This window comes from Eucalyptus grandis, chromosome 6, assembly GCF_016545825.1.
Source record: "Eucalyptus grandis isolate ANBG69807.140 chromosome 6, ASM1654582v1, whole genome shotgun sequence".
NCBI lineage: Eukaryota > Viridiplantae > Streptophyta > Magnoliopsida > Myrtales > Myrtaceae > Eucalyptus > Eucalyptus grandis.
The window spans coordinates 4,288,473-4,300,633 of record NC_052617.1 but is presented as its reverse complement, the minus strand read 5'-3'; the positions used below and the strand labels follow the sequence as shown (position 1 = coordinate 4,300,633).

The 12,161-nt window shown below is 39.0% G+C and overlaps 2 protein-coding genes across 2 annotated transcripts in view; one reads left to right on the top strand and one right to left on the bottom strand.

Moving 5' to 3' along the window:
• Positions 1–8,224, top strand: part of LOC104451222 (BEACH domain-containing protein B) — a 42,671-nt gene extending 34,447 nt beyond the window's left edge. The window contains 6 exon segments of the mRNA XM_039315126.1: positions 28–234; positions 3,151–3,276; positions 3,358–3,729; positions 3,835–4,066; positions 5,005–5,764; positions 7,519–8,224. Of these exon segments, the coding sequence (XP_039171060.1) occupies positions 28–234; positions 3,151–3,276; positions 3,358–3,729; positions 3,835–4,066; positions 5,005–5,705 (1,638 nt within the window). The 3' untranslated portion in view covers positions 5,706–5,764; positions 7,519–8,224.
• A 612-nt stretch (positions 8,225–8,836) lies between these two features.
• LOC104448034 (UDP-glycosyltransferase 91C1-like) lies at positions 8,837–10,446 on the bottom strand. The gene has a single exon (XM_010061805.3). The coding sequence runs from the start codon at positions 10,388–10,390 to the stop codon at positions 8,969–8,971; it is 1,422 nt and encodes a 473-aa protein (XP_010060107.2). The 5' UTR covers positions 10,391–10,446; the 3' UTR covers positions 8,837–8,968.
• Between the last annotated feature and the right edge of the window lie 1,715 nt (positions 10,447–12,161).

The window sequence follows — 12,161 nt, the reverse complement described above, 5'->3', positions numbered from 1 at the left end:
CTTCTCTAATATATTTGTCTGGATCAGGGTGGGAAGTTTGACCATGCAGATCGACTTTTTCAAAGTGTTGAGGGAACGTATAGGAATTGCCTATCCAATACAAGTGATGTGAAAGAGCTAGTTCCAGAATTCTTTTACATGTCAGAATTCCTTGTTAATTCAAACTCATATCATCTCGGAGTCAAACAGGATGGTGAGCCTATTGGTGATGTCTGCCTTCCTCCTTGGGCCAAGGTATTTGAATTTCTTCAGTTAATGTTTTCTGGGGGATAAATTACTCTTTACAGTGGCCAAACAACTTTGTTAAGTTGGAGTCAAGCAGACCTATCCATAGGGGTGGGGGGAGTACTTTCTCAGTGAACAAGCTCTGAGAAGTTGAGAAGAGGGATCCAGAGAACTGCTTTCTTGGTCTCTTATTCAGATTTTGGCTGTAGTATCTGCAAATTCACCCAAATTTCTAGAAAGTACTTGCTCAGCGAACAAGCACTAAGAAGGTGGGAAGGGAGAGATCCATCCAAGGGCTTTCCTTGTCTCTTATTTAGATTTTGGCTGTAGTATCTTCAAGTTTACCCAAATTTTAAGAGAAGTAAGTTATGGCATCTGCTGATGTCGCCACACTCCTTTCCAGGAATAGAACTCTCAAAAGCTGAAAACTAGAGAAAGTGAAAACTGAAATGGCAAGAGAAAACAGAAACCTTAAACAAATGGGCCTTTATATGGCTGTCCTTCAAGTTTTGAAATAATATTTGCAGACACTGTTGCAATTGCCATCGTAGAGTCAGTTCCTTCTTTATGGAATGAGATCTATGCAAAGGACTAAAATTTGTTTTCAAGTTAATTTCTTATCGGTAAAAGAAAAGACAATATAGGGCCCCAAGGGTGTGCAAACCATATACAGAATGGGAGAAATGATCTACAACATCAATTCAAGCATTTGCATCTACACATAACTCTCCGCCATACCTAAAGTTTAAGACATTCAACTAATTCTCAATAATTACAAAAACTGGTGTCTCCTCTCCAATAAAGGCTCTCTGTCTGCTCTATCCAAATCAACCCAAAAAACAACCAGAGGGATGGGAGATCTTTATTTCTTGACATGAGGCAAAAGAAGAACTTGCCAAAGTAATAATTCTTGTTCAATTCTCCTATAACCCAAGATAGCCTAGTGCAGGCATAAGAGGCCACCAAGATCATTCTTATCCACGGATAGTGAAGGAGGAAATGTCTCAATTTCTCTGCCTCTCTTTTGCCAAAAAAGGAAAAAAAAAATTATTCACCAGTACAATCCCTCTTTCCAGCAAATTGTCTAAGGTGAGAATGTGTTCCCAAGATGCTTCCCAAGCAAATAATGGAACTATAGGTGGCACTCTCACTTTCTAAGGAAAAAGCCTCCCTGCCACCAAAAATCTTCTTTTCAAGCAACCTATAAGAAGACTCCAGAAAAAAGTTTCTTCTCTACCGCTATCCAAGAAAAAGTACCACAGAAGTGAGAGAAATCTTAGAATTGTACGAAAAATCAAAGAGATTGACAAAAGCTTTAAGTGCCAATCTTTGGCTTGTCTTGAAAAGTTGATCTCCTAAATGATTCTCCCTTTGGAGAATTGGTAGCAATCTGGTACAAGAGCCTCCTTGTTCCCAGCGATGTCATGGAGCTAGGGAAACAATCTTTGAAAGATGTATTCCCAAACAAAGTGTCAAGCAGAAAGTCTGAATGCTTACCATTTTTCACGATAGAATATGCATAAGGAATAAACTCATTGCTCTCATCTCTAATCCGCCTCCAAACAGTGCTTCCATGAGCTATTACTCTACTTTTATAAATTTAAACAGTTTATTCATTGTCAAATTTAGCGACAACCACTTTCTTCCACAGATGATTTGAACCACTATAACCATTTGCCTAGAATAGCCTTGTTGATCAATAAAAAAGACTTGTTGCCAAGACTTCCATTACAAGAAAGGTTGCTTGACTGCCTTTTGATTTACCAAATGAAATCCATGGGACTCATTGTAATCGCCCACAAGAATCTATCTGAAGAGCTTTCAACCTTTTGGCAACTGAGCAAGGGATAGGGTTTGAGAGACGTGAGATAGATAGGAAGATTGGAGAGAGTGCTTTTGATGATAGTTGTTCTTCCTCCTTTCAAAAGTAATGATCTTTTCCAACCCTGCAACTGCTTCTCAAGTTTCTTTATAATAGGTTCCCAAATTTGCTTGTCCATGAAATTAACTGCTGCAGAAAAGATTAAATAGGTTAAGCGTAAAGAACCTATCTGACATCTCATTAAAGAAGAAAGTAAAGCACGATTCAATCCATAATCAGCAGGGTAAGCTCAGTCGTACTCAAGTTTATCTTAAGCCCGTATACCACTTCAAATTATAAAGGAATGCGCCTTAGAAAAGTTAACTATTGGACGTCATCTGCAAAGAAAATGATAGTATCATCTGTAAATAGAAGATGAGAAATAGTCAACTCCTCACCATGGCTAGCCACTCTGAAGTTAGAAATCCATCCCAGCTCTGTTGCCTTGCTTGCCATTTTTTTTAGGACCTCTATCACCAGAATGACAAGCAGAGGGGAGAGTGGATCACCCTGCCTAAGTCCTTGAGACGATTGGAAAAATCCTGTTGAAGAGCCCCATTAATTAAGACTGAGAAACTCGGAGTTGTGATACATCTCTTTATCCAATGTTAGGCCAAAACCAGAAAACTCGTGTTTTTTACTGAAAGGAGTGGCTGAAAACATTTGCCAATTTGAGCGGTTTTGTCTTTTTAATATTGGAAACAGAGTTTATGGGAATTTTTTGAAACCAAATGGGACCTTTAACTTTACTCTTTTTGTTTGTATTGTTCTTTTTTGTCTCTTGCCATATAATTTCTGGATAAAGAATGCCATCACAAGCCAGGATTCTTGCATTAAGACAGACTATTTCATTTAGCTATCATGTAGAATGCTTGGCATGCTCCCTCTCTCGAACAGCCTTAATCACATACCAATATGTTTCCCCTTCAAATGAATTTATCTTCATATTTATCAGAGAAAATGAACTGAATGTTAATTGTTTTGTGAACACGACCAGAAATTATTAATACATTTATTGACCTATTGATTATGGTAGTAATATGCAGTTCTTTATTAATGTTCAGGGATCACCTGAAGAATTTGTCAATAAAAATCGAGAGGCTCTTGAAAGTGAATATGTTAGCTCAAATCTTCATCACTGGATCGATCTGGTATTTGGTTTCAAGCAACGTGGGAAACCGGCTGTAGAGGTAAACATAGAATCGTACTTGTTTTTGTACAGTGAACCAATTAACAATTATTGATATCTGGGAGTGTGATAACAAATACAGGCAGCAAATATTTTCTACTATCTAACATATGAGGGAGCTGTTGATTTGGACTCCATGGAGGATGATTTACAAAGAGCAGCGATTGAGGACCAGATTGCTAATTTTGGTCAGACGCCCATCCAGATTTTCCGCAAGAAACATCCTAGACGAGGCCCACCAATTCCAATTGCTCATCCTTTATATTTTGCACCTAGTTCTATTAATTTGACTTCTGTTCTATCTAGTATTATTGATCCTCCGTCAGCTGTATTGTATGTTGGCCAACTGGACTCCACTGTTGTTTTGGTGAACCAAGGGCTCATCTTGTCAGTCAAGATGTGGTTAACGACACAACTGCAATCTGGTGGCAATTTTACCTTTTCTGGCTCACAGGTATTGCATATATTTTTTTACTAGATTGACTGGAGTACAACCTTTAATCCTTTTATTTTGTTGGAAGATGCTTTTAGTTAAGTACAGCTTGTGAAACTTCTGCAGGAGCCATTTTTTGGAGTTGGAGCTGATTTTCTTTCTCCACGGAAAATAGGGAGTCCTTTGTCTGAAACCTGTGAATTTGGAGCACAGTGTTTTGCGACATTGCAAACACCTACAGAGAATTTTCTTATCTCATGTGGCAATTGGGAGAATAGCTTTCAACTTATCTCCTTAACTGATGGGAGATTGGTGCAGAACATCAGACATCATAAGGATGTGGTTAGTTGTGTTGCAGGTACTTATCAGGTCAATGTTCAATTGTTGTCGTGAAGATATGGGCTGTACAATAATGATGGTTGTACTTTTCCAGAAAAACATCTGATTATAATAGCTTACTGTGTGTGGGTGATGCGGTGTTGATTAATGCGTTTTTTAGTCTGTACTTTATGAGAAGGCTTTATTAGGTTAAATACAGAGTGTTGTAGGGGGATTTTAATCTCCCCCAGTTGCTTGTCCTTTCTGTCAGTTAATTGCTCCTCAGAAGTCTCATTGTGAGTCCTTACTACCTTGTAGATTCCATTACTGCCTTATGTTTTCTCTTTTCTTTTCTTTTTTTGGGTTTTTTCATTTTGGGAAAGTAAAGGAGAGAGAAAAGGGGGGGGGGGTGGTCGCAGAAAGGCTACAATAAGTTTGAGAGAAATTAAAGCTTGAACGGCTGGTATTCTAATGGCTGTGTCATTTGTGTTCTTTTTAAACTGTTAAGTGATGTGTCACATGCACATTGTTGGCTTATTGCCTAGAAACTTAAACTTTCGGGGAGATAATTTGTCTAATATGGTATAGATCATAAGTTCAAATCCTAACAAGCCCTCTCTTCTTTCTCCTACTTAGTATTCGTTGTTCTGCCTTTTTTCGTACCTCATGTTGTCTTTCTGATATGATTACATCCAAAAGGCTATTGGATCAAATGTTTCCTTGGAGATCTATACAAGTTTTACATTGTTATTCATGAATGTGATTAAGATACCTTTTTCTTTGTACTGTTTGTGCCGTGTGCCCTTAAACTATTTTTATTAGTAATACTACTATCACCGAGATGAGATACACATTACTGAAATGATTTGAGAAAAGATGTTGCTATACCTGTTCTCATTAATTTGCTGGTATTATTATGACATGTAATGGTGGATGAAACTGCCATAATCACTTTATAAATTATCTCTTCCATTGCAGTGGCATCTGATGGAAGTGTCCTTGCTACTGGAAGTTATGATACCACTGTAATGGTGTGGGAAGTTTATCGTGTCAAAACTCCAGAAAGGAGACTTAGGAACTTGCAAGCTGAGATTCACCGGAAAGATTATGTTGTTGTTGAAACTCCTTTCCACATTCTTTGTGGCCATGACGATATAATTACATGCTTGTATATCAGCATGGAGCTTGATATAGTCATCAGTGGGTCCAAAGATGGAACCTGTATCTTCCATACCTTGAGGGAAGGGAGATATGTTAGATCTTTGTGCCATCCTTCAGGCAGTGCTTTGTCGAAGCTGGTTGCCTCACGGCATGGACGGATTGTGCTTTATGCTGATGATGATCTCAGTTTGCACCTCTACTCGATCAATGGTAAACACCTTGCTTCTTCTGAGTCCAACGGACGTCTCAATTCTGTTGAATTGAGCAGTTGTGGCGAGTTTTTAGTTTGCAGTGGTGACCAAGGTCAGATAGTTGTACGGTCTATGAACACACTGGAGGTTGTTCAAAGATACAATGGAGTTGGAAAGATAATTACTTCTCTAGTAGTGACTCCTGAAGAATGCTTCTTAGCTGGGACTAAAGATGGAAGCCTTCTTGTGTATTCTATCGACAATCCTCAACATCGTAAATCTAGCCATCCACGAAATGTCAAGTCCAAATCAGCTTCAATGGGATAGATGCGTAATTTAGAGTGCAAGTCATGGACTGACTGTTGCTGGTATTCTTGTGAATGGAGGTAGGTTGCTGCTGAGGATACCTTGTTAGGTTGTCATTTTTAAATCTCTTTAGTTCTTGTCATCTTTTTTCATTTCCTTATTCTGCATATTTTGCTATTGCTCAATTCTCTTACGTTGAACAGGGGCAATTATATTTATTCATTTAGAATTTTATGTGCTGAGACTCTTTTTAGATAATTTAAGCCCAGATGGTATCTGTGACTATTCACTGGTAGCTATTATAACATGTTGAGTCCAATGCATACTACTATGAAGATGCAAATTCATGACATTGCTCCTCTTTTGAATTTTTTCCCAGTTCTCTAACAGAGCTGTTGGCTTTGAAACCTTGTGTCTCTGTTGATACTGCAGATTTGATCAACTACTAGCAATTATAAAATGTTGATTCTTATGATTGTTGGAGCTTTTAAATCATCTAATTTACTTATACTTTTGTTCATTTTGATTCTATTAGTACTTAGAGCACATGTTGAGGGCCAAAACCTCATTCAGAAGGACGAACTTCCCATTCTAAGAAAGTTTGGCTTCTTTTGGGTCACATGGTTGATCTTGTGGTGTTTGGAAATTCCATATCCTCTATTTTACTTACAATTGTGTTTAGATTGATTCTTTTAGTACCTCTGGAAAAATTTAGAGACGTGTTGGGCCATAACTTCATTCTAAAGGAAGAACTTCCCATTCAAAGAAAATTTGGCTCATTTTGGGTCAAATGCTTGATCTTGTGGTTTTTGGAGTTTCAAAATCATCTCATGTAAACAACTAATCCTTTTCCAATTAAGTGGAGTCAGCTACATAGATTTATTCTATGCCTTTGCACTCTGTTCTGTGCCTAATCCTCTGTACTAAAAACCGGTACTCAGAGTATCAGCCCATGTCTTTTGCCTCTTCCCTTGCTCATTTGCCCTGCAATTCCATTGTAAACATCATGTCTTCCCACTGAGACTTATGCTCAATTCTATCTTCACATATCCAGATCACCTTTGATAAATCTCTCATCTTGTGCTCAATTGCAGTGATGCCAAATTTTCCTTTAATGCATTGACTTCTGTCTCTTCTCAAGTATCAATGCATTCAATGGATATATTTGTTTTGTTTCTGTTTTTTTTTTTTTTTCAAGGTCGAAACATTCGACAGATATTCTTACCAAAAAAAAAACATTCGACAGATATTTGACATTGCTGTTGTCATGACAACCTATTATTTACATTTAGCAGTAAATTGAGACTAAAAATCGTCTTATATTCATTCACTCTGTCCCAGTGCTCTTTTTCCCCGAAAAAGGTGAGGGCACAAATAAAGAGAAACAGCCATCAAGCGCGTTGAATACAATGATTGAGATCTTTAAGAACTTTCCTGCAGTAGCACTGCTAAGGGATCAAACTCGACACTGAAATATGGTCTCAAGTAATAGGAATGGGACATTGAATAGCTTCTACTAGCTTTCCGTAGTAAAATTTACTTTGAATTTGTGTGTGCTTTATATGTTGAGAACATGCTGGAGCTTATTGGTGACATTTTGAAGCACTCTCTTATTTGATGATCATCATAATCTCCTTACACATATCTATTGGAAAAGACAACATTGTCTGAGATACCTGTGAAGGAAAAATGTGAATTTAATGGGTCGAATAAGTGCAGATCCTCCCCCAGTGGTTATTTTGCTCATGGACAGTGTTTATCTAAGTTTTGTTTTGATGTCTTACAGTTTCTCTTCTATTTGACAGTCTTAATTATACAAAATTATATTTTGCAGGAACTTTTAGACACATGCCACGTGAGATAGGTGAAGGTATAGGCTTGATGACCACCAAACACATACCCATGCTTGTGCAGTTTTGGACTTGCTCCATGATAGCCCTCTTCAAGAAGTCCACTATGGAACATGCGCACATTGAAATCTTCAGGAAGGTGCAATGCTTTCAGTGACATTCTCTAGACATCAAATCCTTGTTACAGTGTATTTGTGTCTCGTCTACTGGTACCCTTGGAAATCATTGGTGAGTAAGATGTGCGGAGTTCCACTCTCATGTATATCATCGTTCTTGATCAGGTAGAAGAGCCTTATGTAGAACACGGGAGAGGCAGTTGTATCGATAGAAACCGGGGCTCACATTTGTTTTTGGCTGGCAGCCCCTTATAGCTTGTATAGATCACCTACATTTGTAATTCAAAATAAATAAAGAAAAATGGTTTCCTTTTGAAAGACGGTATGGTTTCCTCCTTGGTGAATAGTTGACAGACATCAGACTACTTTTATTCTCAAGCTTTGCCTTTTGTCTGCTTTATTGACAGACCACCGGTTAGAAGTGATATGCTAGGTAAAAGCTTTACTGTATCTATCATATTGACATTTCTTGAGATCATTTGATTATTCTAAGTTAAAAGGTCCGCATATGTGAAGTTGTATAGGATGAATGGTACTCTACGTATGTAAATATAAGGGAACTTTACCGCCTGCAGATCTCGCACCTGCATTTTTGTTTGAGTTACGGATGTCCATGATTGTGAACTGAACTCGTGGATAATGTTGCATATAAATAGTTACTGTGAAGAGAGAGAATAATGGGTAAAGTTTTATGTATTCCATTACTCGAGATAGGTTGTGAGGTTGTTATACGCAGAATTTATACGAGTTTCTGTACATCTATTCTCTGTAACTCTGATCGATATAGTGCTTCATGTGGTTTTGGAAGAACAAATATGCTGTGGAAATAATTCAGTGTACAGGTCATGTTTATGGGAAACGAGTACTTGTTCCAGGCACGCACATGTTGAATTTTCCTTCACTGAAGCAAGTTTATCTGGTGGGTGTGTGCGCGCACGAGCATGGGTATCTACATATGTTTAGGGCTCTGCAAGAAGATTGCAGTGTGGGAAAGTGAGCCCGAATCTTCTGAGTTTGCGTCCCGGTTTAAAGTATATAGACGATGAACTCACTTTCTTCCGGTGGGTTTGTCTCTACCGAACTGACAATACTTGAGGAAATTGGTATTCAATTGTGTCTGTTGCTCTTAATCCTGCATTTCACGGCACCAGAAGTAATAAGTATTTCTACCGTATGCGCAAGGATGAGATAGTCTAAATTGTAAAATGTGGCATTGAATGTTCGGAAAGTTGACTATGGAAGCTTTATCAAAGTCATCATTCTTTCGTAGAAAATGCTTGCTGATGCGATTGATCTCATGTTTGCATGATGCCTCAGACTATTCTGTTTTCTTCTGCTCTACCAAGTATTGTATGAACTCGTCCATACAGCGCTGGTTGGTCTCTCTGTCGCCGAGTAATTTCTTTGCTTCCTTGGCTGAAGCTCTCAATGACGAGCCCAAGTCGTCCACCATGGCGAACCTCAGTAGTTCAGCCACCGCGTCACTTGTGAACATTCCGTCTTCTTTCCTAGTGACCTCAATCCCTAGTCCCTTACCCTGCAACAGTCTTGCGTTAGGTCCTTGGTCGGTCGTCATCGGAAACAGCATCAGAACCCGACCAAATGCTAAGCCCTCTATTATCGAGTTCCAGCCACAGTGAGTCAAGAACCCACCAACCGAGTCGTGACTCAGTATCTGGACCTGCGGCGCCCAATCCGTGCACACCATACCACGACCCTCCACCCCTTGTAGAAACCCATTCGGTAGCATGTCGATCGCTTTTTGAGTTGACTCGGGTGGGTCTCTCAAGACCCAGAAGAAACTCAATTTGGATTTCTCCAACCCGAGTGCTAACTCAGTCACTTCCTCTTGACTCAGAACAGCTTCAGTCCCTAGTGCAACGTAAACCACCGAATTCAACCTCTGCTCATCGAGCCACGCTTTTATGCTCACCCATTTCATGTCGTTAACATCTTCGTCGTCCTCCATGCATGGAGGTAAGAAACCAATAGGAACAAGCGGTTTCTGATACAAATCCCGCAAGAGATCAATCCACTCGGGTTCAAACTCGACGCACGTCCTCACGGCCACGACCTCGCTGTCTCTTATCGTTACTCCCATACGCACCGTATCAGGTGTTTCTGAGATGTACTCGCTTGAATGCTGGTTAAACCTGGTGATCTCATACGAACGGAAAACTATGTCAGATTCAAAGGGAATCCACTCGGGGACACGTAAAAAATCCTCGATCGTCGTTCGAGGGTCTGAGCCGCCTATGAGGACTGTCGGTGGGCCAATTAAGCAAAGCACTGCAGCGTTGAAGAGGCCGCAGAAGCAGCGGTGAATGCCAAGCTCCGCCGCTGTGGAAGGAAGCCAGTGAGAAGCGAAGTCATAGATGATCCAATCTAGTTGTGAGGATTCAAGGAAACATGTTATGGCCGGTTGTAACTTGTCAATGGCTATCTTGAGGAGCTGTTGCTTGGAGAAGGAAGTGTCAATGGAGGATTCTGCATGGGGTGTTAAATTTGGTATGTGAGGGAATGGGAGGGGTATGAGATTGATGAGTGGAGAGAGGTTTTGGGGTATTTTGGGGAGCCTCTGGAGGTTTCTGGGTGTTGAGATGAAGGAGATTTTGTGACCCCTTTGAGCCAAGTGTTTGGAGAGGTGGAAGAAGGGGATGAGATGGCCCATGGCAAGCCATGGGAACATTGCTATGTGCAGAGAGTCATGGCCCTGATGAGCTTCACCTTTCTCCTCCATGGAAGCAAACTTGTGAGAGAGAGAGAGAGAGAGAGAGAGAGAGAGAGGGAGACATAATCAGCTTTCCATGTGTTGGTTTTTCTCTTAGGTGGACTGACGTTCGGTTTTATGAGGCATAAGAGTACAAGCGTGTTCACCCGGAGTTAGCAAGGTATATTAAAAAAAGTTACTTTGAAGATAAACTTTGAAAAGTCTGCCACGAGCTTGCACCGAATTCAAATGACAACATTTGAAACACACCGTTCTTTGTTTTGATTGATCGATAATTTCATGTTCCAATAAAAACAACCTATCAGGAGATGCATTCTTGAGCTGCCCAGACGCATGTGTGTTGACCAAATATGCAGTTCATAATTAATAAATAACAGCAATCATTTTCCAAACACCTTCCATCATATATATACAAATAATTGCCCAACATCATGTATGGCTTGATTTACTTGCACAGGTAATCCGATAAGATTTATAATTTTCGAAAAGAGAATGGCAGCCTTTTGACTTGATGTGGTTGTAGTATTTACTTTGTATATATGTTTTTTGGAGAAAGGGTAAATGGAAAGGGATTGAAACCATAAGTTAAGTGCAAGTTGCGTCTGGTTATGATCGTTAAGCTTGAAAGAAGATGGCATTTTCAAAGATGAAATTATACTTTAAAAGAAAATAATAGCGCCGTTTCTCTTTGTGCCTAATTTCGTCACCCTCCACTCACTTGATTTGACGTCAATTTCAATATAATAGCCTGTTTGCGTGTACATGGTGATCATCTGCTTTCTAGAAGATGCCGGGAAAAGGCTAATAATACAAATTGATAAAAAAGTATTTTTAGAAGGATAAATTATCTTTAAGTTATTACCACAAAAAAAAAAATCCAAATTATATTCATTATAATACAAATACCTCGAGTTTTTTTATATTATGAAAAACCTTAAATTTGCTTATTGTGACATAGATATCCCAAATTTATTTTTGGTTTATAAATAATTTCGAACTTATAATATATCTTGAATACAGCTGAAATAGAGGGTATATAAAAAAGTTAAGGGTATTTATATCATAGTGGACATAATTTGAAGTTTTTTGATAGTACACGCCCTTATCTTTATTAGTTGGGGTATCCAATTTCTCTCCTATTTGACAGTCTTAATTTCTATGATATATATTCTTTTAGGAACTTTTGGACATATACAGACTAAGATAGGTAAAGGTAGAGCCCCCATGACCTCTTAACTTTCACCCATGGTGGCCCAGCTTTCGACTTGCTCCATGATAGCCCTCTTCAGCGAGTCCCCTATCGAACATGGGCACATTGAAATCGTTTTAGGAAGGTGCGATTCTTTCAGTGACATTGTCGAGGCCATCAAATGCTTCTTACGGCGTAATTGTATCTTGGAAAGCATAGGTGAATAAATGTGCAGAGTTCCAGTGTCATGTACATCATCCTTCTTGAACAGGTAGAGGAGCCACAACAAATCATTGGCATTTGCATTCATAGAAATCAAGGCTCACATTTGATTTTTTTGGCTGACATCCCCATTTAGCTTGCATAGATCCCCTACATTCGTAATTCAAGATAAATATATAAAATGTTTTCCTCCTTAGTGAATAGTTGATAGACCTCAAGATACATTTTTATTCTCAAATTTCAGCGTTTATCTGCTTTATTAACAAACTATAACTCAGAAGTAACAGGTTAGATAACACTTAATTGTATTCAGACCTATCTAAATGAGTCAAAAATCCATTTCTTAACTCATACTTGATGAGTTGAGTC